This window comes from Pinus tabuliformis, chromosome 3_1 (assembly GCF_031772625.1).
Source record: "Pinus tabuliformis cultivar Carrire ecotype Pingquan chromosome 3_1, CPIR1, whole genome shotgun sequence".
In the NCBI taxonomy this organism is placed as follows: Eukaryota; Viridiplantae; Streptophyta; class Pinopsida; order Pinales; family Pinaceae; genus Pinus; species Pinus tabuliformis.
Window position 1 is genome coordinate 771,783,252 of NC_142301.1, and position 13,933 is coordinate 771,797,184.

The 13,933-nt window shown below is 37.8% G+C and overlaps 1 protein-coding gene across 1 annotated transcript in view; it reads right to left on the bottom strand.

Annotated features, from left to right (window-relative positions):
* Positions 1–2,358: 2,358 nt before the first annotated feature.
* Positions 2,359–13,933, bottom strand: part of LOC149189658 (phosphatidate phosphatase PAH1-like) — a 103,329-nt gene continuing 91,754 nt past the window's right edge. The window contains 5 exon segments of the mRNA XM_089410301.1: positions 2,359–2,689; positions 3,523–3,646; positions 3,735–3,833; positions 3,965–4,093; positions 5,954–5,997. Of these exon segments, the coding sequence (XP_089266427.1) occupies positions 3,590–3,646; positions 3,735–3,833; positions 3,965–4,093; positions 5,954–5,997 (329 nt within the window). The 3' untranslated portion in view covers positions 2,359–2,689; positions 3,523–3,589.

Here is a 13,933-nt window from a genome sequence, read left to right on the forward strand (position 1 = left end):
ACAATTTTGACATATTATCAAAACATTGCACAAACCATTCAACTTCATGGAATCTCAACACCAAACCACCACAAAATTGAGGCATGTGATACATACAGCAACTAGAACACCAAACAAAATTAAGATACACAAGGGATATAGAGAAAGTCTGTTTTCAAGTATGATAGAAATTCAAAATTCAAGAACATGAAAATAATCTCACATAAAGACAAACCATGACCAAAATATGTTTCACAATCTATTGTAAGAAATCAGGTTGGAATAATATACTACTCCTACGATTCAACTACGATTAACAGAGATAAATTGTGCATTAACATTACCAAAGAAGCATAAAGACAAACCATGACCAAAATATGTTTCACAATCTATTGTAAGAAATCAGGTTGGAATAATATACTACTCCTAAGATTCAACTATGATTAACAGAGATAAACTGTGCATTAACATTACCAAAGAAGAATTAAAGGTAAATTGCTTTTTAGTAATTCCAAAAATATTGAACCTGTTCTATTTAGTGTGAGACCACCAATTGAATATTGTTATAATGATAAACACATGGAGTAAAGGTCTACCACATCAAATCATTGGCAGAAGGGGTAAAAATAACCAAATATAGATGTATAACATTTTTAACAATAATTATAAAAAATATTTTATCAAAGTGTATGTTTGAAGAAAAAGTTTAAACACAGCATAAGGGGAAATTGTTGCTACATGAAGATGAAGCCATGAACAATATGATTTTGACATATCATCAACCATTCAACTTCATGGAATCTCAACACCAAACCAACAGAGAATTATGATTTTGACATATCATCAACCATTCAACTTCATGGAATCTCAACACCAAACCAACAGAGAATTGAGGCATGATTGCACAAACCATTCAACTTCAAGGAATCTTAACACCAAACCACCACAGAATTAAGGCATGCAATACATACGGCAGCTAGAACACCAAACAAAATTAAGACAATAGAATTAAGACACACAAGGGATACAGAAAAAATATGTTTTCTAGTTTGATAGAAATTTAAAATTCAAGAAATGAAAATAATCTCACATAAAGACGAACCATGACCAAAATATGTTTCACAATCTATTGTAAGAAATCAGGTTGTAATAATATACTACTTCTCCTAAGATTCAACTATGATTAACAGAGATAAATTGTGCATTAACCTTACCAAAGAAGAATTAAAGGTAAATTGCTTTTTAGTAATTCCAAAAATATTGAACCTGTTCTATTTAGTGTGAGACCACCGCCAATTGAATATTGTTATAATGATAAACACATGGAGTAAAGGTCTACCACATCAAATCACTGGCGAAAGGGGAAAATTAACTAAGTACTGATGTATAATATTTTTTATTATAAGGCAAACATAAATAAGGTTAATTAGGGATTAGATGGATTTGAATAATACTAACAATTGATTGAACTTAAATGTATATTGAAGGACATGGCCCATAAGCAAAAACACATGATAAAATACAAATATATAACTATTAAATTAGGCATCCATCATTTGTCAATTAGTATTGTTTTCCTGAATGTGGAGTAGCTGTTTTCATGAATGTGGAGTTGGTTCCTCAAATAGGGGACCATTTCAAGAGGTAACTTGTTACAGTGTTTAATATACAGTTCAATTAGGCAAATAAAAGTTAAATAAAGATCCAATCGTGATAAAAATTAAAATTGATGTGTTTGGAACAGCGTTGCAAATATTTCCAATTTCTCATGATATTCCATTTTTATCAGAATTTTTCAGGTTGTCAATGTCTCCGATATTGCCTTTTTTTCAGGCTTCAGTTTATACATCTCGATATTTTCAAATAACTTCCAATATTTCCGATGAGTTTCAACGATGTGATCCCAGAAACAACATTTGCAACAATGGTTTGGAACATATAATCATTAACAATGAAGGGTTTTGCTCTCTCTCTATACATCTCTCAATCAATTTTCCAAGTGAAATTTTTGAGCCTATACAGCCTTGTACTTGGTATGAAGTCTGAAAAGTTAAAATTCAAGGTGGGAATCTGATCAGACTTGATAAGTTAGACATCAGAAAAAATTCAAGGTCATGTAACATCTTCATCTGGATAAAATGTCAACTAAGTTAAAATTCTGGCATGGATAGATATCAAACTCTCAAATTTCACCAATTGCATGCATTGGTTTCATCCAAAATGATCTTTATTGATATATGATATGACCATTTTAATAGTCACAATCAGTTTACTAGTTAACGGTCAACAAATATGAGAAAAGGAAGAGGATGAGATTTCTCAAAACAGATGGGAAAGCAATTAGAAAATGAAAATCGAATGTATGGGCACAAAACCATCTCAAACAAGGAAGCATATTTCTGATTATTTAGCTACAAAGTCAAAGCAATATTATAGTCTAGATATATGCCAAACCAATCCAACCATAGGGGAAAATCATCAACTATTTGGTTCATAAACATTAACCATGGCGGAATCGGCCTTTGAAGTGTTCTTGGTGAACAGTAGAAATTAATCAAGGCATATGGTTCAAGTAACACACTTGAACATTAAATAAATAACTTACCTGAGATTGTTATTAAGAACCCATGAAATCATGTTAATATATGTGCATTAATGTCTCTTGCAGTAGCAGAAACTCTGAAGAATTGATTTGCACTGTCAATATGACCTGAAGCAGAAGGTTGAAACAAAGGAATAAATGGGAATGCAACAAGAGATAAGCCTGAGAAGCATAAGAAGAAAGTAGTAAGAGAGCAGCCACCAGTGAAGACAAATTTCAGTTGAAAAAAATGCTGCAATGACCAAATTTGTCAAGTGCTACAAAACTAGACTAGAACTAAGAAAATAAGATCTTTAGTCATAGTTTATGCCATAAGTGACTAAAAATGCCTGGTATTCCCATGGCTTTGCCAAATCAGAATCATTCTTCAGCAAGTTCAGAACCTCCAAGTATCTTCGACATGCTAAACAATAAATGTCCAAGCAGCATTGCAGCAGAATCTTTATTACAGTGCATGGCACCCAGATGACATAATACATTCATGAATAAGAGTCAATGACATCCAAGAAAGTAGAATGATGAACAGTTTTCTCAATTTGTCATGAATGTGTTCAAGAAAAGCAGACAATTCAGAGGCCTTCCTATACCCATCTACAAATAACATCCAACTTTTTTTTTAAGTTGGAAAGAATGAATTAAATGACCTCGAGGCAAGAATAAGGCCCCTAGGTGTAAATAAATAAGTTCCAACTTCTAACTGTACACATGCACATTTTCAAACAGGAAACATCATTTCCTAAACTTTAGCAGATCTCCATGTTACCACTTCTTGCCCCTACATTGAAATGCTTAATAAGTAGATCTCCAGCAACTTACTGGTATCTGTCAAGTTAATCAATACTAATGAAGTGTCGACTATGAAACAAAGGAAAAATAAATAAATGTAGCAGCATTCATGACACAAAGCTAATTTTTGCACTTCTTACTCTAAAATATCTTACCCGAGCTTGTCTAGTCAATGACCTAGTCCATAAATGTTCGGTTACAGCTTTAACTGTCAGGATAAACTCAATCCTCGATATCAGGGAGTGCCACTTTCCAGTAATTCCAGGAATTGAAATCCTCCTGAAAGATGTGTCAAAAAAAACGAAAAAGGGTCAGATTGCCACCTCAAGAAACTGAAGTACAGGATGCGTCAGGAAGATTAACTCACCTGTTCACACGAAGAGACAGGAGGAAAAATGTCATCAGCGAGTTTATGCAGTGAAGTGTATGACTTCACATCTACACGATGATTCACAACTACCTCACCCTGTTTTACCAAAAAGAAAAAACAAGAGGCACAAACCAGAGTCAGTTCTATAAGGAAAACACAATTTCTCAAATCGCAGTAAGTTTTCAGTTGGGTAAATTAAATTCACTGACCATATTAAAAAGAAATACCTTGGGATTTATAATAAATATTTTGCCCTTTGGTATTCCAACTTTTAAGTAACTAATCTCATCGGTGTCTCTATTGCCAAAACCAGCATAGAATGGCTGACAATCAGGAGGAAATAATGCTCGTATATCCTGCCACCAAAAGTAATCACATCTAAATTTAATGGTTAACGTGGAAAGGAATTTAGAGTAAACATAGCTCGGAATATGCACTAAAATTTCAGTTTTCAATTCTCAACTCCACTTGACAAAACTGAAGAGTAGAGGTGTATTTGCATGAGACAACCAGCTCATCCAAGAAGTACATGCTGTGAGAACTCTTTTACACATCTCAGTATTTAAGAATTCTAAATCCATAACATTATTGTAATAAAGCTCAAGGTCAAGATGGGACAGGGAATACAAGAGGCATCTGCCACCTCCTCCCCACCCCAGCAGACCCTGCCTCAAACCCCTCTAGGGTTTCATCCACAAGGAAAAAGAAGCGTGTCAGTGACCAAGCAAAGCAGGGAGGTGGCTGACGTGAGTTTGAGAGTGAGACCTTGAAAACTCCAGATAGTAGGCTGGGGCATTGTGAGGTTTTAATCAGTGATGAAATCTGTAGCAAGGCCCACAGACTGAGAGGGCATGTGTGGTTGCAGCAAGTGAAACAGAAAGACGCATTGATGTATTTCTTTCTAGTTTCTCCTGGTGGATTCATGGATCGGTTTCTCCCACTGGTTTTCTTTAAAATAGTATCTCATAAAGAATCCAGCAGAGAGCCATTAATGGCAGGAGCAAGCAGAGAAAATATCTGGACACACGGAGAAGGTACTACAGCATAGATCCCGTACAGAAAACCCTACAGCAGCAGCAGTACACCTTTCCAGCAGTTCTGTACAGCAGTAATGAGGGTGCAGGATCATTTATGGAGGAAAGAGATATAAAGAGCACATGCATAAATTTGGCATGCATTTGCCATCATCAGTTCGGTTCCAGTCTAAAATCTAGATGCTGCATGTACCTATTCCCGCACTAGTGAATCCAATTTGATGATGGAGGAAGCACAAGGACAAATTTCCAGAGATTTGATAGGTTCGTATGAGTTTATTGTCTCATAATGACAGTTTCTTAGTTACTGAGAGGAATTTGATCATCTTCCAGTTTTATTCACTGTATTAAGAGGAACAAGTTGACCTCTAAGGGAGTGGAAAAACTTGTTTTTGGGCATAGCAGTTTTTGTGTCCATGTGTGGAAGGCTCCAGAGTACTTACACGCACTTGTGGCACAGTGGGATATAGAGTCCAAGAATACTTCACATATCATTGAATAGGATTTTTCAAGTCCATAGACAGATCAGTATGGTATAACATGGCATTATAATGCAAGCCAATGACAATGATAATACTTTAGAGCCCAGTGAGACTCAAGCATTTTCAAACAACCTTGAAACAAAATATCATAATTTATTAATTTAAGATCTATACATCATCAACTTATCAGCCTTTATGCTATCTAGTATGAATAATGAGAACAAAAGTTTTGTATTCTACCACTTTGGAATATGTACTCGCTTATTTGAGAAAGGACTATGAGCCTTCAGGAATGCACTCATGGTCAAGGTTGAGCTAACCCCTACTTTCACACTCCTTAACAACCATTTATTTAGAGCTTATAGGAAATAGTAGCTTACTCAGACATCAAGTAAGCTGGCAGAGGAAAGGCCCAAGTCAGTTCATGCAAAACGCACCTACTTGGACCTTCATTTCAGCTGTAAAAATAGGCACATATACAGACCATAACACAGAGCCCTATGTGTAACAGATCCAAAAAATCGGATGGTCTATCACCACGTCATAACTTCCTTTCTTCTTGGCAATGTGTGTGTATGTCGAGAGGAAACATTGAAACTCAGTAACAACTATTGAAATTGTGATGAACATTGATAGTTCTCATGTTCCATAATATCACAACATCTTAATTAGAGCAACATTAGGCACTTTTGAAAATTACCTCAAGGCAGGAAATCTTGAATTCATGAGGAGCCCTTCGTATAACTGCAGAAAAGATCAAAAGATGAGTTGGATTGATCCTAGGATAGTCTTAACAAATAAATTAGCTTTCATCAAAATTCACCTTACAAGTTCCTTGCGGTGTTAAAGTGCAACAATCAATTTACATAAATAAACTATTAACTAGCATATTTGAAAAAAACATCCTGAATAAAATTGCAAGGTACATTGCATTTTATGTTCCCCCATTGCTGTGGAAGCAGCATGACTCATCTTAAATCGAATAAAAGAATACCATAGCAGACAAATTCTGATGGAACCCTCTCTTTCCTATTTAGAATGTAGAACAGTTAACTCAAATTCGTTGTCTTCCAAAGGAAGTTCTGTCACATTCTATATAATACAACTGGTCAAACCTAGCAGTGAGTCACAAAATTTAACTATTAACCACTAAAAGTTCCATGATTGGTTACTCCCACGTGTATGAACTCCATAGAGCTGAATTCAAATTTATAATAATTCAAGTAGAATACTGGACTGATAAATACTGACACAGATTTAACAGCACTGAAAATGCAATGACTATTGGAGACTCTCATGTTCAAACTAAGGAAATGAATTTATCTATTTATGGCATTTCAAATTATTGTAAGCACCAATCAAATTTGAAGTAAACGGAGACCTTCCAAACTCTTTTAATCCTAAAACAAATGGCTCTAGAAAGTCTAATCAGAATTTCACATAATTTCTAAAGTTACCTAAAAAGCAACAATTCAAGTTTGATTTTGGTTTGATAAGGGCAGTTAAAAAACCATAGGTCTTAAATCTTTGTAGTGGCATGGGGGATTTGGCTTGCAAGGAATACTAGTCTGTTTCAGGATAAAGATGTGCAAGCTTATCAATGTTTTGCTCAGATTTGTTTCCGTTATGAGGGGTTTAGGTCAGACTGTAAAGAGAAAAACCACAGGCAAGTTGGGGAGATATGAATAGACAAAACAAAAGCCTCCGGTTTTTTTTAAGGGGATGGGGCTCCACAGAGACTAGCCAGTGCCACCTCTAATTTGAAACTGGAAGGTGGCATGGAGTCCTCTCATCAAACCACATAACTTGAGGCCAAGTTGACTTTTTGACCACTGAGACCACTTTGCATTGAGTACTGTGAATTGCCTCGGGAAATGAGAAAGTTGTCAAATGATACTACCATGTTCTAAGAGCTATTTGAGGAAAACTACACCAAAGCCAAGGCCACCTACAGACTACAGACCATAACCATGTGGAATGACGTAGGTGCGCTTTAATGTGGGTTGGACTGGCCCATACACTGGCGATAACCCCTTCAAATGTAGGCTCCCATAAGACCATGAGTCCTCAAGAGAGTTCACATAAGGCCATCCAATCTTGTACAGGGTGAGAGTAAACCCAAAGTGAAACTTCAAGAGACTAGCCATGGTCTGACCAAGACAACAAGATACAGACTCAAAAGACTGAAGTCTAGGATACCTAATACAGGGCCTTACATGGTTTTTACATTGTTTTTGACTTGTGACCTTCGGCTTACAATGGTGGTGGTAAATATTGCAAAGTGTTCATATGTAACCCTGTTGATGTGAGGGGTAATAGTTCATATTGTGAAGACAATAAATATTGCAAATGTTCATGGCACATGGTACATATTCAACAGCCAACAAGTTTGGTAGTGAAATCCTTGGAGAAATTTCCACAAAAAATTGTCATGGAAGCCCCCAAGTTCTCCTTAAGACCTTAAAGGTCATACCATCAAACCTAAGTTGCATGATATGGAGAAATGGATAAGAGCTTCTGAATTGGAAACATGACCCCTCAAAAATGGGAATCAAGGAAATATAGTATGACAATGTGTGTAATGCGCTATTTTATAAATAGCACCTTATGTTGAGACTTTGAAAGAAACCATTATGAATAAATGAGCAAAAACATTGAAATGACAAGCAATGTTCCCAATGTTCCACCAAGACTCCGGTGCGGGGAGACGCGGGTGCGGGGAGACGCACAGGGGGGACGTGTGGGAGTACCCTCAAATTTTAGGGAAATTTCGGGGGTGCGGGGAGTCGTCGAGGTATATATATATATATATATATATATATAATATTCAAATACATTGATCGATATCATTCATCATTCAATGGTTCATCATTCTAGAATCGAAATTGAAAGCAAAACATACTAGTATATTTTCAAAGTTTGAACACTAAATCTATATAACTCAAAGTTTCAAAGTTCAAACTCAAAAATAGTTAAGAGTGAAATGGAAATGACTTTGGGTTGAAATGAAATGAGCTTTTAACTTTAAGGTTTAGGCTTTTAAGTTTTAGTTATTTAGTTTTAATTTTAGTTTTTAAAAAAAATTAATGGTTTTGATTTTTGAATTTTTGATTTTGAATTTTTAATTTTTAAGTCTTATTAGACAAATTTAAAGGGGGACGCCCAGGCGCACCCTTTTTGGGGAGTCTTGGGGAGTCTAGACTCCCACACTGGGGAAACGCACCCCCTTGCGTCTCCCCAAGACTCCCCAAAAAGGGTGCGTGGGGAAACGCACCCCCAAGAGACTCCCCGTCCCGGGTGCGTGGGGTGCGAGGGGTGCGCGCACCCGACCCTGGGGGACGCGTCCCCGTGGAACACTGAATGTTCCACCATCGCTTGTATTGGGATCCCTCATCATTAGTACCACCCTTTGCCTCTACCTTGATCCTCTAAGGACATTCGTCAACACCATCGAATTTTGTTGAAACTTCCTAACCCAAGCCTTATAATATGTAGAAAAAACTTACATGCCAAATCAATGATTTTGGCTTGAGTGAAAGATGCATTTTTGCGAAGTCCATGATGGAGGAGTTCAACAATCAGCGCCACTAATATCAGGGTACATAAAAGGGCTTGGTTCTCTTGATTAAATGCCAATCCCATGCCATCATACATGATAGAATTCAATGAAAATGATGCAATCCTGCACTTTCTGAAAACCATTAGGTCTGCTGACTTTTGAATGGCATATGGAATCCTGCTTTCTCCATATGAAGTCCAGTGAGGTTGGGACCACTTTCAATCATCTTGAAACAATTAATGATAATGTTAAAAATCTAAGTAAAAGGATAGAAAACAAAAGAAGGAAATATTAGAAAATGAAAGAGAAAGGAAATATCAGGAAACAAAAGATATTAGAATTTATTGTTACCATTAAGTGCCAGCATTTTTGGTCAAACCCAGTCAAAAAACAAATAAAATATCAGTTAAATGGTTTTGGAAAAGCACTGTATGGATGGTGGTATGGCTTCAAAACGTGTTGTATGGATGTTGGTGCAGAGTGGAAATGTATTTCAGGCTGTATAAAATAGCTTTCCCAAGTGGGATATGTGTGTACAGCCTGAAACACATTTACAGGCTGTATTGCACTTGTTTCCATATGGAAACGTATGTGCTATGGCCCTCCCCTACATGTTTCGCCTGATATAGCATCAAGTATTCAGAAAAACATTAAAAAGAGCCATGAACAGATTTGAATTAGTGATTCAGAAAAACATTAAAAAGAGTCTCATGAATAGATTTTAATTATGGTTTCTATTCCTCAAGCAAAATAAAAGAAAACCAGACCATTCTGAAGGAAAACTTCGTATTGTCCAGTATTTGAATTCATCCCATTGACTGCTAAGTTGCACTTGGCAGATATATGAAGACTCCATGCCCATGACACAGAGTGTACTTCAAATTTTTTCAGAGTTCAAAAGTCAGCAAGGCCTTCCAGCCCCTTTCTCTCTTCTCTTTCTTCTTCAGTCCTCAGATTTCGTAACCCTGCAGGGATATTGCATAAATGTCACTAGCATGATGAATAAGCTATGCAACAAGCCTAGGAGACTTGGGACTTGATAAGCAAGTGAGTACACCTTGGATTGTTTTTGTCACCTGGTTAATTATTCTCGTTTTTTAACGGTGAATAATTAATTGAGTTTTTCATTCACCGCATACCGCCAAAGTCGGGGTGACGGCTTGACGGTTGAGCCCCTCGTCCATCTTAGTGTCTAGAGTCAATGTATATTACCATGCTAGGTCATCTCTGAAATTTCATGGAATTTGACTAAGTCTAGAATCTAGATAGGAATTTTTATAATTAAAAATTTCTGGCGGGATAGGATTTTTTCATTATTTTTTACGTAAAATGTAATAAATTCATGCCTAAATATATTGAGGGTGTATGAGTAATCAAAATTAGACCTCTCCACTTCAACATTCTTCTAGGACACACTTTGAGGGGTAAAAAACCACGTATAGACCCTTAAAACCCACTTTTCCCAAGTCTAGTGAGAAAATCAAGAATAAATTGAAAATAAATTAATAAGTTGAGAAAAATAATAATTATTTCCACATGCCAAATGCAGTGGAAATGAGTTGGAAAATTAACTCAAGTCAAAGGACAAGTTGGAGGGTGATTGGGAACCCACATCATCAAGGAATTATTGCACATGGGAAAATCGATTTTGTGGGCCAGATTTGAGAGATTGAATTGTCTACTTGGCAAATCGAATTTTCTTGGGAGACAAACATATGATTGGAGAGCATTTGATGAGATATTTAGTTGAAATTTTTGTGGAGGATTGTCTCCACTACTCCTCACACTTGTACGCAGCATCCTACCTTAGCCTCTAGACACAGCAGATCAACAGCTACGCACAGCTAGAGGGCAGTCAACATGCAATTCTTGAGGAGCTCATTTGGAGAGGTGTCAAATAACAGGTTTGATGGAGGATTCGATGGGAGTTTGTCTCCCTCTTCAACCACACGACCTCACACATGGCAGCCACCAAAAAATTCGAGTTTCTTGAGAAGTGGAGTACATTGGCACATCACAAGACTCGATTTACTTGATGGCACACATGGCTTGGTCTCTCACCACTTGGAATTCAATTAGGCTTCATTTCAATCTTCACCTCTCCACTTGTCATTTGGTATTCTCATTGGGATCTTCTCCCATTTTTGTATAAATCCACCATGAGAGCTCCCATTTGCCCATGGTTGGAAGCTTGTGCTTATTGTTACTATGTTGGAATTGCTATTGAATTAATTAAAGTCTCGGGGGATAATTCTTGGAGTCGTGATGTTATTTCTTATGGATGAGGTAATATGTTCCATTTGATGTTCTTCATGATATGATTATTTTCTATTGAGTTTTATATTGCAATCTAGTTGATTTTGTGCATAGTTGCGGGGGAGCGCCCCCCCCCCTCGAACCCGCACCCGAATCGCACTCCGGGCCGGAGCGCGCTCCCAAAATCGCTCCCGGATGGGAGCGATTTTCGGGAGCGCGCTGCCTGCTTTGTTCGGGAGCGTTTCGGGGAGCGATCGCTCCGTCGCTCCCGGGCGTAAAAAATCGCTCCGGGAGCGTTTCGACGCAGGCCGAGAGCGATCCGGCGGAAAAAATAAATAAATAAATAGATCGCTCCCCGATCGCTCCCGGGCGTTAAAAATCGCTCCGGGAGCGTTTCGACGCAGGCCGAGAGCGATCCGGCGGAAAAAAAATAAATAAATAAATCCGCGGACGCAAAAAAAAATATATATATATATATATCCGCGAATGCAAAAAAAAAAAAAAAATCAAATTTAAAAAAAAAAATTGGTTTTAAAAGCCCAATGGGCCTAAAAAAATTTCATTGTGACTTCATTGAGCAAGAGTTTGGAGCAAGAGCAAGAGCAAAGGAGCGAGGAGCAAGTGCTGAGGAGCGAGGAGCAAGTGCCAAGGAGCGAGGAGCAAGCCTGCAGAGGTAAGTAACTTAGTAATTTAGTTAGTTTAGTTAGTTAGGTAGTGATTTAGTTAACTTAATTTAGTTTATTGAGTTTAAAAATCATAAATTTAAATTAAATTAATAAATTAAATTAATTAATCCCAATAAATTAAATTAATTTGCAGATTCAGGAATCAAAACCCTACAAACATCAAACACCATGGACCTAGCTATATTTCTTGGCATTTTCCTCTTCCTGGTCCCTTTTATGGTTATTATGGTGCTGGAGAGTAGGAAACGGAGGGGCCAAACTGAAGAGGGGGATGAAGAAGCTGGAGAAAGTCAAATTGGTGAAAACCCCGGTGAGGAGGAGCTGGAGGAGGATGAACATGACCCCTCAAAAAACTAAACAAGACCAAACTCCATTGTGGAAATATGTTAACAGGGCTGAAACAGGGAGAGGGGGTGGAACCACTAAATTTCATTGCCCCCATTGCAACACTGATTACACAGGTTCATACACCCGTGCTAGAAGACACCTCTGCGGGAAAAGGCCATGGGATGGAGACAAACAAATAGGAATCAAAACTTGTACAGCGGTGTCAGCGGCAAATAGAGCCAAATACATAAGAGAAGAGAAGGAAGCCCAACACAGATCAAAAAAATCAAGGGGTTTCTTTGAACCAAGCTCACACTCACAAAGAACTCCTTCAGCATCCTCCCATGGTAGTGGATATGGAGGCACAGAGTCATCATCTTTAAGGCATAGAACCATATCAGATTTCCTTGATGAGGGGTGTAGGAATGATGTGGATTCAAAGGTTTACAGGTTTCTCTATGCATGTGGGATACCATTCAATGTTCTTCGCTCACCTTATTGGCACGAAATGGTTTTTGCCATAAATGATGCCCCTAAAGGATACAAGAGCCCTGGGTATGACAAGGCAAGAACCGTTGGCCTTGATCATGAAAAAGCAAAAATATCACATTCTTTGAATAGAATGACAAGTTCGTGGACTGACCATGGGGTGTCCATTGTATCTGATGGATGGACAAATGTAAAAGGCAAGCCATTGATAAGTGTTCTTGTTGTGTCTGTTAGTGGTCCCATCTTTCTAGCTGCACATGATTACTCAGACAAGTTCAAGACCGCCATCAACATTGCAGAAGCATTACTTGAAACAATTGAGCGTATTGACCCATACAATGTCATCCAAGTCATCACTGATAATGCTCCTAATTGTAAGGCAGCGGGAGCAATTATTGAGGATAAATACCCGAACATATTTTGGTCTGGATGTTTGGTTCACACATTGAACCTTCTGTTGCATGATATTGTCAAGAACAAAAATGAACAATACCAATGGATTGGTGATTTGTACAAGAAAGGCAAACAAATGATAAAATTTATTACAAATCATAGCAATACCCATGGCCTTTTCCGCAGTCACTCAAGATTGGAGTTGTTGAAGATTGCGAAGACCAGATTTGGTAGCTATTACCTCACCTTCAGACGCTTTTTGAAGGTAAGAGAGGCATTAGCTAGCATGGTATCAAGTCCACATTGGCAAGTATTAAAGGAAAGGGCTACAAATGTAGCTGACATGGCAGGTTTTGAAATGGTGGAGGAGGCCGCTCTTGATGGGCAGTTTTGGACAACTGTGAGGCAGGTATTGGCTTTCACCAAGCCAATTTATCACATGATTCGGTTTGCAGATGCAGACAAACCAGTGATTGGCGAGGTGTATGAGCAAATGGATACCATGTTGGGGGAATAAAAGACATTGTTCATAATATAGATCCCAACTTGTACAAACTGATTCATGATTGTGTGTGTGAACGGTGGAATAGGCTTAATCTTCCACTACATTGCTTGGCGTATATCCTTACGCCAAAATACTACTCTACATCTTGGTTGGGCCAACCTGCAGCAGAGGGTGGGGTTAGGACCAAACCCCATTTAGATCCAGAGGTAACTAAAGGATATTTGGAAGCATTAGAAAAGTTGGTACCTGACAGGGAGGAATGTGCAGTTGTGCGCCTTGAAATAGGCAGATACTTCAGTGGCACTGGTTTGTATGGTAACTTCCATGCAATGGACGACAGAGATAGATTTGATACTCTCACATGGTGGGAAACATATGGCGGGCATGGACTTTTGTCAAAATTGGCAAAAAAAAGTTCTTTCACAGGTTGTAAATACTTCTTCTGCAAAGAGGTGTTGGAGCACC